Raw genomic sequence first — 24,560 nt, 5'->3', positions numbered from 1 at the left:
AGGATGTGTGCGCTGCAGGGTTTCTTTAAGTGTAAAGCAATGGCGATTAGTTATGTCCAGGTACTAATAAGCAGGCTATCAGCTAGCTAGCTTTCGTTATCTAGTCTGTCGATAAACATCACATTAGTTATCTTCTACTCAACATTAACCGTGAATTCACAGACTCAAAATACACGCGAAAATTCTTAAGGAAATTAATTACATACTCCCTCCGTCTAAAAAAACTCAATTCTTGGGTTTTCGTGTCTAACGTTTGACCGTCTATCTTATATGAAATTTTTTTATGATTAGTATTTTCATTATTGTTAGATGATAAAACATAAATAATATAATATGCATGACTTATATTTTTAAAATTTTTCATAATTTTTTTAAATAAGACGGACAGTCAAATGTTAGACACGGACGGAGGGAGTATATATACACTGTGCTGCAGCTAGCCTGCAGAGAGTTGCAGTGACGTCGCGCGTGCGTGGACGATCGACGATCGATTCCGTGGGGCCGGGTCATCGCACGCGCCCGCCTTTGGGTCCGGCTGGCCGGGCCGACCACATTTCCGGTTGCATTCAGTCAAAGGCCCCGAAAGCGACCGTCGCCGCCGGCAGCACCACCCGTCCACTACTCCATCTATCTCGCCAGTACCGGCGAGCCCATCACCCCCTCCTGCCGCTGCACCGCCCGGCTAGCTAGCTGCCGTGGACGAACGCACGCAGCACGCACCATCGCCGCTCCGTAGAATCGAATATAAGAACCAAGCTTACTATAGAGAGACTGAAGAGTAGAAACGTCAAAAATCAAACTCTTTTCACGAAATAAACGTATCCGTCAACTGTCTTAAGGTCGTCGGTCCGACCAAAGTAATACCGTAAAAAAAAAAAAACCCGAAACTAACTCCGAGATAGAGTCTGCCGAACGAACCGTTGGCCGACCGGTTCGACCACCATTTTGCCTATGGTCCAACCGGCAGCACCTGCAAATCACCGCCTGGCCGATCCGCGGTCTGACTGCCATTACAAGGCAGTTCACAGATATAAACTTAATCACTTATTCAGCACCTTTGATAATTGATCGTCACTAAACTTTAATTAAAACATTGATTTCACAACCGCCTCTTGTATAAAGTATGAACTGGATCATGTACATTTATCAATTCTGAATATATGCCGTTGCAAGGTCAGAGCCTCAGAGTCGCCAACTGCCCAGGGAAAACTGCTTGAGAAGCTAGCATGCAGGTATGCAACTAAATCTCCTTTTTGGCGTCATGACGCAGCTAGAAGATTATCCCTTGTCGAAGAAGAAGGCTAATTAAAGGATATGCATGCATGGCAGAATGAAACAGACAGGGTTAGTTACGAGTAGGACGCAACTGCCATGAGGAAAGCCTGGTTTGGTTCATACTTCAGTACATTTTCAACGAATTCAAAGACACGCATACCTTCAAATGGTGAGAGCTAACAATTAAACAATCATCCAGATTAAGGGACTGAAACTGGTAGTAGACGTTGCGTGCTAGTATTAGTACATCTAAACTAATAAGAAGAGAATGTCGACACGAGGTAAAGCACAAGAAAAATTGTTCAGAATGTCTGTCAGTAGTTGGTACTGTTTAGTACTCCATTATTATGACAACAGTTTTGTACTGTTGCACGTGTCCTATCTCTTATAAAGATATAGTCCACGAAAGAGACCTGTCTTAAGTTAAAAATCAGTCGGTCTCCTTCCCTGATGCAATCGCTTAATTATTTATAATTGTTCTTTTCTGAGGATTTTGTTGTCTAGGACAGGGCATTTTGCCCATTATATTAGCATACGTACCTTTGAGCCTAATTAATTGACTCACGAATTATATCTGGAAATCTGGTTCCAGCGAACACCATGTCTATGAACCATTCATCTCAGAATCATGCTGTGCCAGAGCAAGATATTTCCTAACCAATATGTAGCAGGAGACGAACAAAAGCTGGATGTTTCCTTTGTCAAAGTAAAAGCTAGCAGAAAGCTATACACTAATTTGCTAGGTCAATGATCATCAGCATTCAGCAAGAATGCAATCAGAGCACGACTGCCACTCCCGGAAAGAGATTTGGCCTTAACTGTCCTCCATTTCTTTTCTTACCAAAGTTATGAAATTCTGGTGTCCTGGATACGCAAGAGAATTAATGGACCATGTTTTGTGGTCGGTTACTCGATCAGGCTTCGATCATTTTCTAATTAAAATATAGATTTTATTATTTTTTGTTAGCACATTTTTTAAACTGATAAATAATGTATTTGAACGAAACTTGATTAAACTCATTTTTCAAGTTTAAAATAATTAAACTCAATTAATTATGTGCTAATGATTTTATTACCATTTTACGTGCCCATATTTAGTCTTCATTTTCATTAAACTCAAGCGTTGTCAACACCTCGATGAACTCAGCTGCGAGTGATCGGACCCAGACGTTGACAAATGCTAACCACGCATTCAGAGATCGATGCTGAAATACACTCTGTTCTTCATTCAGAGACGAGCATAATCGGTCTTTTCCAGGGTGAGATCATACACTGAAATAACACCCAGAGCAGTATGAAGAAAACATTGTTTTAACGGTTTACTTGTTCAGAAATTGCACAGGAGCTTGCTCATCCTGATCAACCAATCTGGAAGCGAATTCATCTCGAAGCTGAAATCTTTTCCATGTGGATTCTCCTTCGTTGGGATATCAGCTGCATGCAGCACGCAAAGCAGGCCGTTGGGCTTTCCGCCGCGGAGCTATCGACGATGATCCTTCGGTGGCGACTCCTGAATCTTATCGTGGAGAACCACAAGATCAAGCGGCGTTTATACACTTTCGCCTTCTCGGAGAATTCTTGTTGGGCCGGAGGCCTGGAACGGGATTGCCACCAATGTGAGGCCCGTAATAGTTGAGCCGGGACTTGAGCCCACTCGTTCATTAGCCTGCACACAGACGGAAGATGGAGGCCCAAATAAATGAGGCCTAGATGGATTACCCATCACGAAGATCCGATAATTTGCCGTGTCATTAGTCGTGTAACTGTTCGTTACAGAAATCTTGGACGTGACTCCCGCTCGGGAGTCCGATGGGAGGAGGTTAAAATCGGGCACTAACGTCACCATGGCGTCAGCGTCCGATTTACGTGCAAAACTATTTTAAACTGATTTTTCTATTAAATTATTTATCCAAATCATGATCCGATTGCACCATTAAATTCGTTGCAATTAAATCTTCAAAACAAGACCACGCATGGATATATTCCGACGAAAGAAAAGCTTATCGTTGAATTATTTTTAAATGTGGCACGATGTTCCACCAGGTATATTGAAATTGTTTCACTAAGTAGATCGAAAATATTTCACTCGTTTATATCGGATGTTGTTTCACCTTGTATAAAAACAATGTTTCAACAAATAGCGAAAGAATGTTTTAGTTCACTCCAGCATTAAATCTATATATAGTGAAACATCGTGAGTACACTAGGTGAAACATTTTTCGGTGGAACAACAAATAAACCAAATTCTCTTAATAGGGGGTTTCCAAAAATGTGAGTTTTTTTTGTTGCAATGGAATGTTTCGTTCACTGCAACATTAGATCTATACATAGTGAAACATTGTGAGTACATTAGGTGAAACATTTTTGGTGGAACAAAAAATAAACCAAATTCCCTTAATAGAGAGTTTCCAAAATATGTGGGTTTTTTGTTGCAATTTTTTTTAATTCACTGCAACATTAGATCTATAAATAATGAAACATTGTAATTACACTAGGTGAAACATCTTTTGTGGAAAAATGGTAGGGAGAAGTGGGTGGGCCCAAACAGGTGCGCACGTGGGGGGAGGGGGAGTGACCGATTTTCCCACCTCCCCCGGACGACCGATGCTGGGCATTGTCCGAAATCCAAAATCTTTCATATTACCGTGTGTCCTAGTTATGTGTGTTGGAGAAGATTGTTCGGCAGTCTCTCTTCCCACTTTGTATTCTCTTGTTTTTCATAGACACATTATTTGAACGGTTAAATAATGTATTTTTATAAAAATAAATTATACATATTTTTTAGTTAATTGATACTAATGATTCATATTTTGCGTGCTTTCTAGGGCCGTCCCTAGCTAGGGGCGTGCAGCCAGTGCCCCCGCACAGGGCCCCCAATTTTCAAGGGTTTCCTACACCCAAAACTTGAAAACTAGATATACAACTCAATAAGTAAATTGGTAGTCTAACTAGTCCGAAAATCTGTTATTTTTCTTGTCGTTTCGGCTTCGATTACACCTTTGCCGGTTCGCGCAGCTGTGCCGATTCGCAATCTTGAATCGCCTCGCACTGCGGATCTTGCCAATCGCCAATCGCAACGAACGAGAGAAGTAAACGATGCCTTACCTTTCTCTCTCGTGCGGTCGTGCCGCCTAACGCTGTCGTCGCCTGACGCTTGCCGCGCCCCTGACCTAATTCTTTATGGTAATTTCTAATCTGGTAATCCCTAATTTTATATTATCATTTTAGGCTATTCTAGATTGCTATGAAATATATTATGAAGTATAAATTATTTTCATATTATATCGTCGATTGATTTTTTTATTCTTTAACTTTGCACAGGGCCCTCAAAATTGAAGGACGGCCAGGGTGCTTTCCTAGCCTGAGACACGATACTAGCATATTGCACTTTTGAGTAGGCATAGTGTACCTTTTGAGTACTCTCCTGTTCTTATCCAAACTCCTTAATTACGACAGTATCCTACTGGTTGCCCACTTCTGTACCACAACTTGTCGCGTCGTCCAGATCTGTCCGTAGATCGTGCCGTGTTTCTCTCTTGCTCGGCAACGCCACGTACGCGCGAGCAGGTAGGAATCGAAGTACATGCTCCCTCCGTTTTAAAATGTTTGATGCTGTTAAATTTTTATCATATATTTAACCGTTCGTCTTATTAAAAAAATTTAAGTAATTATTAATTTTTTTCCTATCATTTGATTTATTGTTAAATATATTTTTATGCAGGCATATAATTTTACATATCTCACAAAATTTTTTGAATAAGACGAACGGTCAAACATATGCTATGCTAAAAAGTTAACGATGTAAAATATTTCAAAACGGAGGGCGTATATAGTGAGTACATACAGACGTTATTGCACCGGTCGGCCACGTTACATTGCATCAATCATTTTCTCCTGGCAATACGTTACAGGGTAACGGCATGGCAAGCATTGCAAAAAGCAAATTGCAACGATGAGTCGTCGTGGGATCCAGCCGAGACGTACACTGCTCGATCAAATTTTGTCGATCGATCGGCCGCACGACCGGAAAAATCTGAACGGCCGGTGCTCGAGCCGACGACGAGATCGAGAGGCGCGCGACAATACCCGGCCTTGCACCACCAGTCACGGGTCGTACGTCGTCACCAGATGCCCCATCCCATCCCATCCCATGGCGACGCACCGCCACGTACGCCGAGACCAATCAGGCGATCGATCGAGAGAGCGGCAGCAGTAGCGACGTGGAGATCGACGACGCATGCAGTGGCTGTGGGGCAGCTTGGGCTTAGGCTTCACACGTGGCAAAGAATTTTAATGGTAAAATATCAAAATTTAGATGGAAACTCAGTGAAAATTTTAAAACAGCATAGCTCAGTCCTACTTTCAGTGAAATCTTGTCTCCGCTCCTGGACGCATGAATGGATGGATGGATGGAAATAGAGTGACAGAAACGCGGGTGATGGTGGGCAGCGGCGCACGTCGAGAGGCCACAGGCGGAGATGCCATATTGCCATCCATGCCGGCCTTTTCGAAAGGCGCTGTCCCGAGAGCGACCCGCGCGCACTACAGTCGCCCGCGCGCCGTACTGGGGGAGATTGGCTGGCTAGCTATTCACGGTGGAATAATAGCCGGGCGCGCCATGTGACGCCGAAGCAGGGGAGGGAGGGGGGGCAAGCGTGGGCGCGGGCCTAAAGGAATGTCCCCGACATGTCGCCCCGGCGCGACGTGATCGCGTCGTCGCCTTGTGTACTTTAACCGTGCGCCCCCGCCGTGCCGGCACCTGTCAACCCCTCGTCGTCCCCGCGCGCACGACGCGTTGTTGCCACACGCGGCCTACCCAACCAAGTACGCGTACGTAAACGTAACGTAGCGTAGCGCAACGAACGTACTATGGTGTGCGCGTAAAAGAACGATATTAATAACAACGATCGTGCTAGGGGTTATAGGATGATTTTATTTCATTTTATTTTCAGTGACGCGACGCGATGAAGAAGGGGGGGGGGGGGGGGGGGGGGGGGAGAGCAGTGTGTTTTAGGCCGCTATATGTGCTGCGCGCATTATACCCAGCTAGATGTACTCTAGCTGCTGAGCTAGCGTCGTCGTATCAGGCTTTCCGCCGGAAAGCTGGGGGTGATCTGGAAATCGTGGCGCACAGCACTCGCCGCCGAGATTTTTGCCGGATATCAACAGTGTAAATATTCCCCAAACTTTCCAAGTCGGTGACGACGTCAATCGAACCCGGACACTTTTTGAGTCTTGACCTCGCCACCCACTCGCCAGATCCGCCGCTATGTACGGCCGGCGACACTGCACAACCGCCGGCGAAGTGGCCGGCAGTGCAAAAGGCTAGTGATTAACTATGGGGCCCTTAAATTAATCTTCTGTTCGATTGATCGATCAATCGATTAGCATGCAGCGACGATGGCGACCGGGCGCACGGGTGTGGCGGATGATGGATCGACGACCGGCCGGACGACGGCGACCGTGCTCCCTCTGCCGACGGCTCGGTCGCTTTCCACGCGTGGCCGTGCGCGCCGGATTCAAGCCCGACATTCACGTTACTGTTTGGTTGGGTGCACGCTCGTGCGCCAACATACGCAGTACATATGCAACACTTAATTATTTCGGACTTGTACTTGTGGTAGTTAAAACGCATCGCGCGCTGAATACACACGGTTCAGCTTAGCGACTCCTATACCATCACTGTCAGAATCCATAATGTCCCCAGCTGCTACACAACTCTTATACTTCAAATTAACATACTGTTTCTGCGTTGCAGGTTTGACAGTAAAATTAGTGGCCATCGATCATGGGTTGTTTCTGCTAGTGCTGCCTGCTTGGGCACTGTCGATGCAAAGGTACTAGTGAGATGATTCGCTAGAAAGCTGCTATAGCCATGCAGCATCATGATGTTGCAGCAAAAGTAATTAGAGCTTTTGTGCTAAAGCAAACCTTTGACCATGGATGAGAAGCTAATTGGCCGTCAGAATTAAAGCTAATGAAGACATGGAGAATTGAATCATATCTTAGCTTCTCTAGCTGTGATGTGGAGGGAGAAAAAGGAGAGATACGGAGAGTGCTCAAGTCCGTTGCACTGATTGACGGGATCTGTCAGCTAGCAATCAAGAAAAATGATTTATTAGAGGGTTAACGACCTCTGATCATCTGTACCCTGCACTTTCCGTCAATTGACAGCATGATTCAGAGTTGCGTTTGCACTTTACTACCCTTTTGTTAATTTTGCCGGATTTTTTTTAAATTTACTGATGACATATGGAACTCATAATTAAATGTCTGATACGATTACCAGATGGCCCAGAAATCCTGAATCAATCTTCACTTACTTGGACTAGTCGACAGGATCACCGGATACGATTAACCATATTTTGTTGGATTAGCTGGTGATCAGTAGTGGCCTCCTGGGATTGCAGGAGGAGGAATTGTCTATCAATTGGTCAGTCAACTTAGCCAACTCGATCAGCCACTTACTTCTGTAAATTAAATTAAGTGACCAAGTTGCAGTACCTAACCCAACATTCGTATGTGTTTTCTCGCATCTTGGGATCATAAGAGATCAGTGTGAACATCAGAATATTTAGCATTTAGCAAGCACTGTAGTAGTAGCTAGGAGACAAGAGAGATTGAGAGCAGGATTAGTAGTGTGACTATCCTACGATCTTAATGCAGGATTAGGGTCTTAGTGACGGGGTTAAGGGGGACATGAGCCGCGGCAAAAGGGATGGAGATTTGGAGTAGCTGTAGTACAAGTCGTAAACAATTGGAACAAGCTAGCTAAGCTGCATCAAAAGATGCAGCATTGCTTCTCGGGCTTGCCTGCCCTCTCGCAATTCCTAGAGCCTGTTACTACATACTGACTACGAGTCTTCACACTGAATTTGTAATGTAATCCTCAGGTGATTTTTTTTTTCACATTTCTGCAGGAATTGAACTGATATATCTCTATGAAAGCACTACAATAAACTTGCTGTAAGAGTTCAGTTTTTTTCAGAGGAAGCTAGACTTAACAACGAAGTAAAGTTTTATATCTCTGATGCATGCGAAAATTTTGAAATGGACATCTGTTTCAATGCAGGATCCTGCAATTAGATGCTGCATCACATCAGCTTGTACGCAGGCATCATATCTTGCCAACATTTTCTGTGTTTGGCCGGCTTTGGTTTCTTCTCTGTCTGGACAGAATGAGCAGGAAGGAAGAAAAAGGTTTCGTGGCTACACTACACTCCTCTAAATCAGATAAATCCACCTCCAAATGACACTTGTTTTGTGGATGAGTACATGTATAATGTATTTCTAGCATAATCTGACGACCATGAATTTGCTTCTGCTTTGCGACTTTTGCGAGTAGATGACGAGGCCATGGATGGGCACATGGGATGGCTTCACCAAAGCTTCGTTGCTTTTCATACAGACTTGTGCATTGTACTTCTCACACAGACTTGTTTAGCAGTTAGCCAAGTCTTGTTGCCTCTTGAGTCTTGCCTGTAGATATATAATTGCAATTTTCACCGAGCTAATGATCTTACCGTAGCTTACCTTATCCCTGATGACCAGGGCGACATGCACTGACAGCACTGTGATTGCTCAACTATTACCTGATCGATTATTAAGAGTTACATGAACACCTGATGCTGCAGCTAAGCGGCATGTGGTTGGGGCTGGCATGCATGTCTGTCTGCTCTTGCGTCCCGTGCATGCATCTCTTTCTCACAAAAGCCTGCAGCTTTTTCTTGATTTCCACCCCTCCTGAATCAGTAGCCCTGATTATCCGGATATGAATCCTAGGACGTGCGATCATCGATCACCTAAGGCCTAAGTGCTACGGTAGATGGGACTACCACCTCCAAATTTATTTATTTATATTATTTATTTATTTATGAACTAAGAGACAACTCATACAATATGTCACCTCTAGTACACAAATACCAATGTCTCTAATATTCTCACACCATTATTGAAATTTGTGTGGAGGTTGCCTCTTAATTTAGAGGTGGCTCATCATCTCTCCCCTCACTTCTCTCCTCCACCTCATCATTCAATCCAATGTGACACTTTTAGGAGCAGCATATGGAGCATTATAGCACTTGTCTTAATTGTCTTCGGATTCATTCTACCTGCAGTTGCTTTAATTAATCCCTTCACGGCTCGATCCACATAACGACAATTTAGCCAAGCTATCCTATGGTTGCATGCCAAAATTAAAATTTTGGAGTCGATGTAATGCCATTTTATTATACTAGTTTATTTTTCAAAGGTCTAGCTATAAATATAATTTACTCGCAAATTAGTATGTCTTATAATCGTATGGCTTATAATCAGCCGAAGACGAAACGTTTGTGACGTGGGTACTGGGTAGTACTAGCAAGCTGTGAATTGTTAGGAAACTATTCAAAACTCTCCAGAAAACATCATCTCATTATTTGCATGTCATGTAAACAGTTATAAAAAAAAATTAACAGGATAGATTAATATGTGATAAATAACTCCATAAACATGCAACGACAAATGTAACTTTTACACATTGGAACTAAAGAATCAATTTGATTGTGATTATATGTTAACTAATCATAGCTTAATCTGTTTTTTAAAAACAATACTCTCTTCGGGTTGATAATACTTGTCGTTTTGAACAAGGGTATGGTCTTCAAAAAACAACTTTGACCATTATTTTCTATCATAATATGTAAAAAATTATTAACAAATATATGATCTTATTAAAGTACTTTTTAAGACTAATCTATACATGTGGTCACCATATTTGAAAGATAAATATTTTGAAAATGATTCATAATTAAAGATTTTAAAGTTTGACCTCACCTTTGTCCAAAACGATAAGTATTATCAGCCCAGAGGGAGTAAAAGATAATTTTAATTTGTATGTTTGCGGAGTGATGTCTATCACATATTAACCTATCTTTTTTTTTTGAAAAGAATTATAATAATTCGAATATAACATACAAATAACAGTGGATATTCCAAGAGAGTTTAGAATCCCTACCGGCGGGTGGGTACGGGCAAGGACGACGTGCGCACGGCTTAGGCGGACGGCGTGAGCGGCTGCATCTCCACCGGGAATTGGCACACACGCCGCTGCTGCCGTGCCGGCCCGACGCCCGGCACGCGCGCGCCATCCCGCCCGCCGTGTCTGCCGCGTCTTAGCTACTACTACCTGCGAGAGACCATGAATGGCGCGATGGCGTCAACACGATTTGATGATCACGTGCACTTCAGATTAGATTATCCTCTCGTTAGTGTTAATCAACCGACAACTCTCGGCTATAAACCTGGGGATTATCTTTTTATATACTATAACCGTTTTTTAATAGATGACGTTGTTAATTTTTTATCACACGTTTGACCATTCGTTTTATTAAAAAAATTACGTCTTATCCAAAAAGTACCTAATCATAATTTATATCTTATCCATTTTTATAAAATTTTTGAATTGCATGAATGATCAAACATGTGTTTAAAAATTAACGGTGTCATCTATTAACAAACAGAGGGAGTATATAAGGATGATGACTCTTGATGAGGCCACAAAGTTTGGCGAAGTGGCGTTGAACGAGCGATTATAAAATTAATTGCTCCGCGGCTTAAGCCGAGGGGAAGTAAAGGTTCTACTTCTACATTTGGTTCGTGATGATCATCTCCAACACTCTAGGCGCGCAGCAGGTGGCGGCAGCAATAATTGGCACTGCTCCATTAACGTTTTATTACTGACATTTTTGTTACTTCTTGATTTAAATTTGGCTACGAATAACACACACACACAACCAAATTGGAGGGGATCACGCAAATCGTATGGCCGATAGGGACTCGGCAATCTGGAACAAACTGTTGCCACTTGCAGGCCTGCACGTCATTTATGTGACTCATCATATGAACCACGCCTTGTTGCTATACCAAACCACGAACAAATTAAAATATTTTCAAAAAAAATAAAACTAGTAGTATATAAACACGATGAATAGATCATCCATTATCTTAAGGCCTCATCGGATGGCCTAATAAGCCAAAGAAAAAACCAAAATTTGAATTTTTAAGCTTAATTTTGAGATTGATTTTGAGATATTTTCAACGTAGTTTCTTTTTCAACTTTGGCTTTTAAGTCACAAAGAACACATTTATAAAAGTTTTGCCCATAAATTCATTTTTATTTCCTAATAAGCCGTTTTGGCGGCTTATTAGGAAATAAGCCAAGCGATGGGGACTTTAGCTGCTGCCTGCTATTTATATACTCCTACTTTTCTACTAAAGTGATATTCCCTTTCGTACGTACGGGACAAAACAGTGAGGACAAAGTGGCAGTGTGCAAAGACGGTTTTGCCCCTGGAAACTCCCCTATAAATACCGCCTTCACCTCGCTCGCTGTCACTTATCACTCGAGACAGCAAGCCTAGTTCACTTCACTGATCACAAGCTCATTAAGCCAAGCACTCCCTAGCTACTACTACACGACACGCGTGCCATGCCGGAGGCGGTAGCGGCCGCGGTGTCGCCGCCGGCGGCGGCGGCGACGGCGATGTGCGCGGAGCACCGGGAGAAGCTCGAGCACATCGAGCGCGTGACGAGGAACGCGGGGCAGGAGCAGCGCCGCGTGCTGGAGGAGATCCTGGCGCAGAACGCGCAGGCCGAGTACCTGCGCCGCCTCGGCGTGCCGGGCGACGCGCCGGGCGCCGACGAGGCGTTCCGCCGCCTGGCGCCGCTCGTCACGTACGAGGACATCCTCCCCGACGTCCTCCGCATCGCCAACGGCGACACCTCGCCCATCCTCTCCGGCAAGCCCGTCAGCGAGTTCCTCACCAGGTAGGTGTGCTCTACTCCTGCATGCGTGTACACATGGTCGAGCACTTCGCCGGCGTGAACTAATGGTGTGGTGATGTATAATGCGTGCAGCTCCGGCACGTCGGGTGGGGAGAGGAAGCTGATGCCGACGATAGAGGAGGAGATGGAGCGGCGGTCGGGGCTGTACAGCTTGCTGATGCCGGTGATGAGCCGGCAGGTGCCCGGGCTGGACAAGGGCAAGGCCATGTACCTCTACTTCGTCAAGTCGGAGTGGCGCACGCCGGGCGGGCTGCCGGCGAGGCCCGTGCTGACGAGCTTCTACCGGAGCCGCTACTTCCTCGAGCGGCCTCACGACCCGTACACGGTGTACACGAGCCCCGACGAGGCGGTGCTGTGCGAGGACGCGTACCAGAGCATGTACGCGCAGCTCATCTGCGGCCTCGTCCACCGCGCCGACGTGCTCCGCGTCGGCGCGGTGTTCGCGTCGGGCTTCCTCCGCGCGATCCGCTTCCTGGAGAAGCACTGGCCGAGCCTGTGCCGCGACATCCGCGCGGGGGAGCTCGACGGCGGGGTCACCGACCCCGCCGTGCGCGGCGCCGTCGGGAGGGTGCTCCGCGGCGCCGACCCGGCGCTCGCCGACGCGATCGAGGCGGAGTGCGCGAGGCCGTCGTGGCAGGGCATCATCCGGAGGGTGTGGCCCAGCACCAAGTACATCGACGTCATCGTCACCGGCGCCATGGCGCAGTACATCCCGACACTGGAGTTCTACGGCGGCGGGCTGCCGCTCGCCTGCACCATGTACGCCTCCTCCGAGTGCTACTTCGGCCTCAACCTCAACCCCATGTGCAAGCCCAGCGAGGTCGCCTACACCCTCATCCCAACAATGTGCTACTTCGAGTTCCTCCCCGTCAACTCCGGCGCCAACGACATCGCCGCCCCGGAGCCCGACCACCGCGGCCTCGTCGACCTCGTCGACGTCAAGCTCGGACACGAGTACGAGCTCGTCGTCACCACCTACTCCGGCCTGTACCGCTACCGCGTGGGCGACGTGCTGCGCGTGGCCGGGTTCAAGAACGCGGCGCCCATGTTCGCCTTCGTGCGGCGGAAGAACGTGGCCCTCAGCATCGACTCCGACAAGACGGACGAGGCGGAGCTGCACGCGGCGGTGACCGAGGCGGTGCAGCACCTGGCGCCGTTCGGGGCGTCGCTGGTGGAGTACACGAGCTACGCCGACACGGCGACCACCATCCCGGGCCACTACGTGCTGTTCTGGGAGCTCAGGTCGCCGGCGGGCGGGACGCCGGTGCCGGCGTCGGTGTTCGAGGACTGCTGCCTCGCCGTCGAGGAAGGGCTCAACAGCGTGTACCGCCAGTGCCGCGCCGCCGACCGGTCGATCGGGCCGCTGGAGATCCGCGTCGTGGCGGACGGCACGTTCGACAAGCTCATGGACTACGCGCTCAGCCGCGGCGCGTCCATCAACCAGTACAAGGCGCCGCGCTGCGTGCGCCCGGGCCCCGTCGTCGAGCTGCTCGACGGCAGGGTGCAGGCCACCTACTTCAGCCCCAAGTGCCCCAAATGGTGCGCCGGCGGCAACAAGCAGTGGATCAGCAGCGGCGCCGCCGCGAAGAAGACGACGACGACCTGTGATAGCTTGGCTGTGTGAGAGAATTTGCTAGCTATGGTGATTAATTAAGGAGCTAATTAAGCATGGATGGTTGATTAATCGGTTAGCTAATCAACGAGTGTTAGTTCAGGGTAGTAGTACGTACGTATGATCATCTAGCTATTGGGCTTTTGTTTTCTTTTCTTTTCTCCTCTCTCACTTTTGTAATAAAGTACTAAAATTTTCCTTTTTGTTTTTTTTTAATCTTTGGGAATGTATGTACATTATATTAGACGACCTTTGATTTGCTAATGCACATCATGATCTCATTATGGCCATGGTGAGGAGAATTATGAACTCGCTTTTGTTGTTCCAAACCCAAATTTTCAACCGTTAAGCTGAAAGTATAACTAGTACTGTACTCCCTCTGTTAAAGAAAAATAAATCTAATTCTAGAGATAAACAGAGGGAGTATTAATTTGAATGTACCGGAAGTGTTCCCAAAGTCAATTTGGATGTGCTTCTTACCCAGCTTTTAATGCTATGGCGAACATGACCAAAAACGGAAGGTGGCTGGAGGTGGTACGATCACTTGCCTTCATTAAAGAAAACTAAGCAAATGGCAGGACATAAAAGCTGCTATGAATTAACGATCAGCTCTGGTATGAACCTGATCATACTATAATACTATAAACCAACCTATAAACCAGCCAGTAGCTTTTATAGTTGACGTATCATACAGGAGTAGACACTATCCGTAAAAACTGGATATATACCCAATAGATGGTTTGTTCGAAATAAATTATCATCCCATCACCTTTTGTCTCTCTTCCTTCATCCACGTTCATTGTTTTCATTTTTGGTTTCTGTGTAGAATTAATTTCTTACATGAGAAATTGTATCTTCATTCTCTCTCTCTCCTAGTAACTCTCTTGATGCATCATCTTTTTCTTATATAACAATATATTCAATGCTATAAAAACTTGTTGATGTGAAGGGTTGGAACTACCCGTGAGAGGTACCACAATTAGAACCATATCCTGCAATTTCTACTAAGGAAGAACCTCAATATGATTAATACCCAATTTCTAAATATATGAAGATGTCAATCATTTTTCTAAAAACACAATATAAACGTATAAGTTTACACATGTAACCCATATAAACGCGCACACGCTCACCATGCTGCTATAAACACCTCCAAGATTGTAGACGGGTATGTCGCAATACCAATAAAAATAATTAATTAATCGTAAATGTAAGTGCCCGGTGTTAAGTATAGTATTTGAATCCGGACATATATGTTTCACCACAAGGAATCTAACCAGTTAAGTTGTGCTCACTTTATAATGATGTTAATTGTTCATCTGATTAAAAATAATAATTATGTAAATTCCGTTTGTTTTGTTACGAATCAATTTTATCATTAATGGTACTTAAAGCATAGATTATAATTCTTTTACATATTTACACTGATTGTTTAATAAGATAAATGATCAAATGCTATGTCTAAAAAGTAACAGTGTCATATATTTTAAAACGAATGGAGTGTATACTTAGAGCAGATATCAACTCTATAGCCTAGCTAGCTTTAAGCTTGATAATTTATTTTCCTTCCAATTTATATTCATATTATTCAAATACACATCAAAAAAATCTCTAGTCTCCCCCTTATCCTTCTCTCTCCCTGAAAAGACAATTGGCCTTTAGTAGTGGCTCCCATGTGTCTAGACTGAAATGGTTTGTTGTGATAAACTTGCTGTACTGGTTGATCAGTTGGGTACGTTGGATTTGCTTGCAAGTTCATTATGGTTTGGTAGCCCCCATAGCAAGCAGGAACGGAATAACTTTGTCAAGCTTGGAAATGCAAAAGATCCCATGCCAGCGGCATGATGACTGATGAGCACCCTCCAGAAACTTCATCAACCAGCTATATCTATAATTCCAGTATAGAACACGTGTATAATTGTAGAAATAGAAATGCGGGATACTATAAAAGAACTTGATTCAGATGGATTAAGCAATAATGTTAGGGGGTATTTTGTTTTATGGATGGTCGGGCATATCATGAACAATTGCTTATATTGGGATGAACTAAATATTATTCTACTATATATTAATCTAACAAATAGCTTAGTTTAATGTATCAAAGCAACACTAACGTCCATAGAATTTTTTTTTCTGTTAGAAATTTTAGTTCGAGAACTGGTACACATTATCCATAAGTTGATAAGTTGAAGAAAAATGTTTCCTTGCCATGGTGTTGGCTGAGAATTGTCTTTTTAATTACTTCACCACGCATCTAACCATTTTTCTCAATAGTTTTTTTTTTTCACGTTATAACCATTTTTACATTGTTAATATGGTGATACATTAAGCATATAGGATTGTACACATGAGTCACGATGAATCATGAACATATATATGTGGCTAAAATCAACACAATAAGGAGGCCTTTTTTTTGACCGGATCAATCTATTCGTTTCACATTTCTGCACCAATTAATCCATCCTTTTTCCCTGATAGACTGTCTCTTTGTCATTCTTTTTTAAGTTACACTTTTCATATTCTTTCTTGCTGTTCTTGCGTGCCTCTCCCATTTGTGTATAAACTATAAAGCATGACAGAATACAGAGACAAAAAATTGAAGTCACCTTTTCATCTTCTTTCTCGCTGTTTTTTCGTGTCCTCTCTTTTGTGGAAAAACGTCACACCGGCAAAAAGTTCATCGATACTTATTGCAAAGGAAAGCTCCAAGATCGGCAAGTCCGTGCTTGGTTGGTGCAAGCTTTCTCTGAAGATTGGCTGGTGACAGCATCAGCAGCAGCTAGCTGAGCTATTTGATCATGAAACTGCATGTGAATGTGATGAAGCACAAGCACCAAACGGCCAGAATGCAAAAGCTCCATGACTCCATGTCCCCCTAGCTCTTGCATGGCTAGTAGTACACTGCAGTGAAAAAAAGGAGCAGATTCCTGACAGGAACAGCAACAACTCGAAGCAGATGCTGACTGCATCTGATGATATGATCTGACGAGTCCTTGTTCAAGAGAAGACCATGACCCTGCCTGGTCCAGTGCAGTATTGCACTCCATTGCAGCTGATGAAAAGCTGCAAAAGGCACTGCCCCATTTTTTCAACACTGCTTCTGTAGTTGTGTTGATTCTTTTGGCTCAGATTAACCCTGGCATAGCTAGAGCTAGCTCGATCGATGTCAGTGACTGTGACAAGAGAAAAAGGCAGGAGAAGCTTATCCAAATACTCGATGCCTGAATCCAAAGGAGAAATGAAAGCATCGATCTGTCTGTAGGATCGATCAATGCATGCATTCATATGCAAATCGATGCAGCAGCTATAGCAGCAGAGGGGTAGGAGGAGGAAGAAAGGGCCGCCCCTTTTCTCGGATTCGACATGATTGTTCCGTTTGCTGTCGTTTTAGCCAACCGTATCTTTGTTGTTGATTTCTCCTCTGGAAAAGTACTACAGCTTTGTTTCCCAAGTCGTTTGTTTTCAAACGTATAATTCATTTTGTTATTCCTTACTCCATCCGTTCCAAAATGTAATTAATCACTTCTAGATTTAAAATTTATATAGAAAAATAAACATTATTAGAACTATTCAGAGTTGTTCTATCAATCACCAACATTCAAAGAATTTGCCATGGAAAAAAAATATGATCTTTGTTGGAGGCAATGTGATAATGTAGCTTTGTCCATGAACACTGTAAAGACGTGGTTATTTACTTGTGAATATCACACGCACACATCTTTTATGATTTCTTGTTGTTTTCGAGAGACATTTTTTTGTGTGAAATGGATACTTTGCCCCTAGGACCAAACTTTTTTCCTAGCCCAGTGGTTCGATCTTTGACCCAATCAAATGGGAAGCGCCTCATCCCCATGACTCCAAATACGGCTTCGACGACAACAACGACGCAACAAGTGATGATAGTGGGCTCAATAGTGCATTCGTGCCAAGTATGCCATGGCAAGCAACGCGCGCTATACCACACGGATGGAGTCGCTTCGTTGGCATTATCTCGAAGCCGGTTCGCTATTGTTGAGGCCAATCGCCCAATCCCCTGGTCCTCAGGGCTAACACCATCGCTGCTTGGGGGTGGTTCTGCTACCACAAACACCGTGAAGATCACTTCGCCATCACCGTGCAAGAGCCACTCTGTCATGAGACGAAGGCCCAAGACAGCTCCGCCGTCACCATGCACAACCAATTGGGAAGGAAGTCTAAGACAAGGGTAAAATAAATACTTTATGTGGTTCCTCTCTCATCTCAACCAAGTGAATATTGTATTTTTAATGTTCACGGTGTGATGTAGCAAATTATTTTGTTTTTAGGTGTTGTTGGGTAAAGCCTCGTTCTCACGATGCCCACCAGCAAATTAAAGAGCAGACTTTTTATTTTATATTCTGTGGCAATTTTGCCTTCGGATAGTACTAGCAATGTGCGGTTGGTTACTCATATGTGCATTGTCACGATGCGTGCGGACTAGCTAGTACTCCCTCCGGGCTGATAATACTTATCGTTTTAAACAAAAGTGAGGTCAAACTTTAGAATCTTTGATTATGAATCATTTTGAAAATATTTGTCTTTCAAATATGGTGACTACATGTATATATTAGTCTTAAAAAGTACTTTATATTTGTTAACACTTTTATACATATTATAATAAAAAATAATGGTCAAAGTTGTTTTTTCAGACCGCATCCTTGTCCAAAACGACAAGTATTATCAACCCGGAGAGAGTAGTATTTGCTAGTTGCTACCTCCTCCTAAGCGAGTGTGGCCGCTCCCTTATTCCATGTCTACTATTCTCTTGGCATGCGTGTGGTGGCCACCATATACCACTGAATTTTAAATTTTAATAAAAAATATTCAGATTTTATTGGTTTTTATTTGTTTTCTTAACGTATTCCACCGAAATCCGATGATATCGCTCGTGAGCGGATTTCAATCCGGCATCGGAATCGTGAACCCTAAATTTCCACACGTGGGAGAAATCCATCCACCCATTACATGCCACACACAGCGAGCTGGGCGGCAGCCGGCCCAGAGCGTTGGGAGATCGATAGATCGAATTTAATCGTCTCCCGGGACGACCGGTCGCTGCATGGGGCAGGCGAGGCATGATAGCAACGTGCCCTGCGCGTCTCACGCTCGCTTGTCGTTCCATCGTACGTGCGCCTAGCTCGACGGCAACCAGCCTGTTGACCACACCACCACCTGCAGGGTGGCACACCCCATGTCACAACGTGTCTACATCTTGACCGTCCATAACCATGAATTATCCATCCAAATACGTGGAATACTGGCTACTTTCTCCGTTCCCTAATACTTAACTAATACTTAACGAGGAACATTTTAAATTATTATGAATCTGTATATGTTCATATCCAGATTCGTAATAGATTGCTATAATACAAGATGAAAAGAATAGTGTATATGCACACACACTTGTTCTACGTGCACACAATAGTCCAATGATTAATATTCAGTAGTATACTAGTATTAGTATCTTCATCAAGAGGCAAGTGACAACTTGGGTGGTTGGGTAAGGTAGTTGAACACACAAGCACACACAAGTACAGCTGGGAGCTGGGATCGATATATATATATACCTGATCCTAGACAAATCAGATTGCAACGTGTGAATGATGTACGTGACGAGAATAGTGATCCAGATTGAAACACATACGATTCTTTAATGTTACTAATGGGCTCCAAAAGAGTGTAAACAAAGTTTTTTATTCAATTTCTTAATCAATAGGATATATATCTCATGTGAAAAAGATCAGCACAGTGAGCCCAAGTGGCTGGTGTGCATGCATGCACACGTGCAGGAGGAAGGAACCGAAGGGGACATGTAGGGCAGGAGCCCCATTCCGTGAGAGCTGGTGCACGGATGGTAGGGAGATGGCTGTGTCAGCTGGTGCCATTGCCTTAGCTTGTCCCTGGCTGTTTGTCGCCGGCCTCCTCCTCCTCCTTCCTCATCATCATCATATCTGGGACGCGAGAACGGCCACGCTCTGCAGTGCCCAGGAATTAAGCCACATCTCTCGTTTGCATCGATCGGCGACGAGACGAGACGAGACGACAAGCTAGCCCCCAGGCCCATGCACCCGTGTTTCATCTACTCCTACAGTTGCGGTGTTGCTTGGCATTTCCCGTGGCGCAGTGGCTGACACATGGACCCGGGATCCCATATATCAGCGACAGCTACTATAGACAATCCCTACTGATTGGCAGTAGTCGACACATTGTCTCACTACCCGGCATAATTCGTGGCTTGTGACACACAGCGCGTGACCCAGCTAGCTGGCGAACGATGATGCTGCACACACACACACGCACACTTGCAGTACAGTTGGTCGATTAGGCGATAGGCAACAAGAGGAAGGTGACACGTACGTACAGGGTGTGTGGTGGTTGCTCCGACGATTGGCCGGCCGGCCGGCCGGTCAAGTGCGACGGCGACGGTGGCGACGAGGAGGGGACGATCGATCGAGCCGGCAGGACGGGGGAACATTCCGATCTCGCCAGCGATCGCGGTTGCCAGTGCGGTCGCCGTCGGGCGACAGTGGCGTCGCGACCTAACAGCGAGATGTACAGTATGTGCGTGCGAGGGGTGCAGTGTACGTGTGATCGATGGAGCCTGGCCTGCAGCACGCGCCGATATGATGTGATTGGCAGATCGGCCGGGTCGTCGTCGTCGTCATCGTCGCGACGCAGTTCGTGAAGCCGATCGACCGACATGCGCACAATCAATCGGAGGCTATGACTGCTGTACTGTGGTTGCATTGTTAGCTTGCTCTAGGATTATATAGAGCATATGCATGCTGCAAGCATGCCTAGTAACAGGGGCGGAGCTAGAGCAAAATGAAGGGTGGTGTCACTTACTTAATTTACTCTACTTTAGATTAAGTTTAAACTAATGTGGGTGTCTAAGTTTGCTTGAGGAGGTGCATACATGATGAAAATAGATGATATATAGCTAAAAAATTTTCTTGATCAGGTTCCTGGGCACCCCCTAGTATACACTAGCTCCGCCCCTGCCTAGTAGATATTAAGTAGTAGTACTGCCTGTGTTGTGTAGTGTAGTGCATGTAAACAATTATCAAGTTCGACTCAAAGGGTCCCCTCAAACCCCCCACGGGAGCTCCAGCGTCCTCCGGGGTAGAAGAATTCATTAGTTGTAGTCCTTGTTTAGTTCCCAACTTTTTCTTCAAACTTTCAACTTTTTCATCACATCAAAACTTTTCTACACATATAAACTTCTAATTTTTTTCTTCAAACTTCTAATTTTAACGTGGAACTAAACACACCCTACGGTTGAGCTCAGCTAGTTTAAGCCTAGTCCTATTTGGAGTGCAGGATTTTTCACAACAAACGAAGATATTCAGAACCTCCACACAGCTAGTATAAACCTTGGCCTGTTTGGAATGCAGGAATTTCTGCAATAACAGCCAGTTCTGCACAAAACAGAAAGAAAAAAAAAATCCCCAAGTTGCAAAAGCCAAATGGTATGCTTGGTTCTGTGTCCAATTGTCTGGTACAGTACCGAGAATTTGGGCTTCATATATTTGGATTCGTGATTACCAAATTCTGCTACAGGGCCACCTAAAGCTCTTTGGTCACACTACCACATGACATGGGTTTCTTGCTGATTTTTTTGGTCAAATTGGAGGTAATGAACAAAACATTCATCAAAATTATTGGCAGCCCAAGCTTTTAAGTGTGATATGGGCCCCCTTTTTTTCTTGTAGCGGCATCTTGACTTGTGCATATATGTACAATTGTAGGCTATAGACCGAAGGAAAGTCGCTGGGCCTCGAGGTGTCGCCCATCAACAAAGGCCCGGCAAGAACAAACATTTACCGCAGTTTGTCAATGGTGAACAGTTACTGAAAAGACTTTGAATTGATGTTACCTAGAAAAAGACCAATCATTCTACCATTCCACACATTTTCCAGCCGTGGATATGCATGCATCCAGGAAAGACGAAGACTCCAACGAAGAAAATTCAGCAGGCAGGCAGGCATGATGAGGTAGAAGAGAACACAAAGCCAACAGAACAGCAATAGAAGAGAACAAAACATTGTACTATATATGTCTTATGCCATTATAGATGTTGCAAATAAAGGGATAGGTGGACAATCATTGGCAAAAAAGAGAGACACCTTCGTCATAATTCCATCCAAATATGGATTTTAACGTTCACGAGGTCTTTTGGGACCGCTGAGTTAACTTCTTCGGAAGAGCTAGAAGGATTGCTGCAAAATGTAGCTTTGCAAGCAAATCCTGATAAGCTAACCTGTGGCTTTCAGAGAAAAAAAGGAATTGTACTACCAAAAGTCAGTCTATAGAGCCCTGACCTTTAGACGAGTTCTAGACCTGAGAATGAAAGATATTTGGGGTGCACCCATACCTTTGAAACATAAACACTTTCCCTGATTGGCTTGCAAAAACATAATTCAGTCTACAAGTCAACTGAAGAGAAGAAATTGGGTGAGATCTAAATTTTGTCAACTCTGTGACCAGTTAGAGGATGCAAATCACATTTCATTTACTTGCCCTATAGACACATTCATTTGGTGTGTTTGTCGGGTTGCCTTGGGGTGGGATATGATCCCTATATTAGCTTTCAGGATTCTTTTAACCTTGACATTGGGAGAACTGGATCTCAACTTTCTAGAGTTAAGATTATGCTTCGTCTTGCAGCGTATTGGCAACTCTGGATTGTGTGAAATGGCATTATTTTCAGACACAAGCTGGTTCTAACCCCCCTAACAATTCCTTTTCTTATCATCTTTTGTTGCAGTGTAAGGTGTCGCTGAGACAGTGTGAGATTGTTCCCTTCAGTTCCTTGGAGTCCCCGATAGCAGCGTTGCAAGAGACTGTTCACTGCTTAAGGAGTACTGTTCTGGAGTTGGTTGTGGTTTTTTCTGCTTCGATTAGATATAAGCTGTTTTTCTACCCTGCTTTCTGGCATTTTGGTTGCCCTCCTCTTTTTGCCTTGTGTGCTCTGGGTTGAATGTAAAGCTGGTAACCCCAGCATAACTCTGCAAAACTACTCGCTTTCAGAAAAAGCATGGCCTTCTGGCCTTTACTCTAATAAAATAATTTCTTCCAAATATGCAAAATGAAGAATGCATGGAAAGATGAAAAGCAAGAGACACTGTTATGTAATCCTACATTCTGATCTGCATCCCAGCTAGGTGAATGATCCTAGTCCTATCGCAAATTAGGAGCTAGACACTGTTATGTAATCCCACATTCTGATTAGGGCTTGGCACCTTGGTGAACATTGACCTGCATTGTTTTCTGAAATGAGGACAATATTGCTTATGCCTATATTTCGATGCTAATCTAAACACTTAGCAGGGTACCACTCTCCAAAAGTTAGTGAAAGAAGAATAGATAACTAAATGCTTACTCCATACAAGGAAATCTACTGATTTATGATTAGTTTCCTATCAGAAATTGTCCTGTTTAATAGTGACGCCATTAAAGGATTGCACAAGATCTTAAGATATCATATGTGAGCCATTTTCTTCACTGTGTTCAAGTAGTATTATAGTAGATACTATGCTTTTCTCCTTCCAAAGTGTGGCAGTGGCGCCAGATGCAAATAGCTTAATTAACTACTAACGTCTCTCAATCAACTATCGTAGTAAGCAGCTTGTAGCAACAAGTGACCAGTCGCAGCGAAGAAAATGGACTGGCCAAACTCCAAGAAGCTTCATACTCAGGGTTAAGTTTATTGATGTTTATCCTAATTGCAGCGCATAACAAGTACATCGGAAAAAAATGAAACTTTTGGGTTGTGTTATTATTTAGAGGGCATTCCAGTATCGTCTGTTAAGTAGCAATTTCAGGCTTCAGCACATGTTTTTTATGATGAAATGGTAGCTTTGGTAGCTGCTGATTTAGTATTTTGTAGCAGCAAAATAAAAGTGATGGCTGAAGGAAAATCATGGGTCCATGGTAGTATTCATGCACATCAACTGGCATTAGATAATGTCACATTTTTCCTTGCTTAATTTACACATAATCGGAGCTTAGTTTTATACACGCATCTAACATTACAACATGAACATAAACAGTAATTAGCATAACATGGCATCAATCAATGATAAACGAATTAATGCGAGTTCAAGGTAGTGCCATTACTCTGGAAGATGAGCATCCTAACCTGTGATCCATCCATGGTGAGATCCCTCTGGTCTACAATGCGGGATCTCTTGAAGAGCACCGCGACGGCCGACGGATCGAGGTGCCGATCGACGGCGAGCGCGATGGCGCCTCCAGAACGGACGGCGCGCTCGGCTTCCGCGGCGAACCTGGACTGGAAGAGGGCGCCGGAGAACCCCGCGGGGTCGTCGGAGAAGATGAGGTCGAAGGCGCCGTCAGAGAATGGGAGGTGGTGGGGGTCAGCGCGGCGAACGAGCGGCGGGAAGTCGACGAGGTCGATCCCGGTGACGTCACCGACCCCCTCGGCGCGGAGCGCGTCGACGGCGTGGCCGGCGCCGGCGGCCAGGCAGAGGGCACGGGAGGAGCCAGCTAGAAGGCGGAGGCCACGGAGCGAGGCGAATGCGGAGGAGGATGCCAGTGCCACGGAGCGGCGGCGCCAGCGCGCGGAGGCGCGGAGCTTCGCGAGGCGGCGGCCCGGCGGCACGACGCGGCGGGAGGCGGCGTCGCAGGAGGTTCGCGGGAAGCGGGCGAGGGGAAGCGTCGTGGCGCCGGGGAAGCAGGAGGTGGAGGCGTGGGAGATGAGGTACAGGAGCGAGACGGTGGCCGCGGCGGCGGCGACGCCGCTGACCAGCCGCTGGACTCGCCGGTCCATCGCCGGCGGCGATGCAGCGGTGGTGGTTGGGGCGACCAT

General features: G+C 45.0%; 2 protein-coding genes across 2 annotated transcripts; one reads left to right on the top strand and one right to left on the bottom strand.

Moving 5' to 3' along the window:
- The first annotated feature begins 11,637 nt into the window (after positions 1-11,637).
- LOC127775110 (probable indole-3-acetic acid-amido synthetase GH3.4) lies at positions 11,638-13,918 on the top strand. Its single transcript, XM_052301415.1, has 2 exons — positions 11,638-12,081; positions 12,172-13,918. Exons 1-2 carry the CDS (start codon positions 11,744-11,746, stop codon positions 13,721-13,723), a joined length of 1,890 nt encoding a protein of 629 aa, XP_052157375.1. The 5' UTR covers positions 11,638-11,743; the 3' UTR covers positions 13,724-13,918.
- Positions 13,919-21,811: 7,893 nt separating this feature from the next.
- LOC127773173 (uncharacterized) lies at positions 21,812-24,560 on the bottom strand. Its single transcript, XM_052299203.1, has 2 exons — positions 23,871-24,560; positions 21,812-22,737 (listed from the first exon to the last, which is right to left on the bottom strand). Exons 1-2 carry the CDS (start codon positions 24,558-24,560, stop codon positions 22,630-22,632), a joined length of 798 nt encoding a protein of 265 aa, XP_052155163.1. The 3' UTR covers positions 21,812-22,629.

Source organism: Oryza glaberrima, chromosome 5, assembly GCF_000147395.1.
Source record: "Oryza glaberrima chromosome 5, OglaRS2, whole genome shotgun sequence".
In the NCBI taxonomy this organism is placed as follows: domain Eukaryota; kingdom Viridiplantae; phylum Streptophyta; class Magnoliopsida; order Poales; family Poaceae; genus Oryza; species Oryza glaberrima.
Note: the sequence above shows the minus strand (reverse complement) of the source record. Positions and strands in the feature narration are given on the sequence as shown.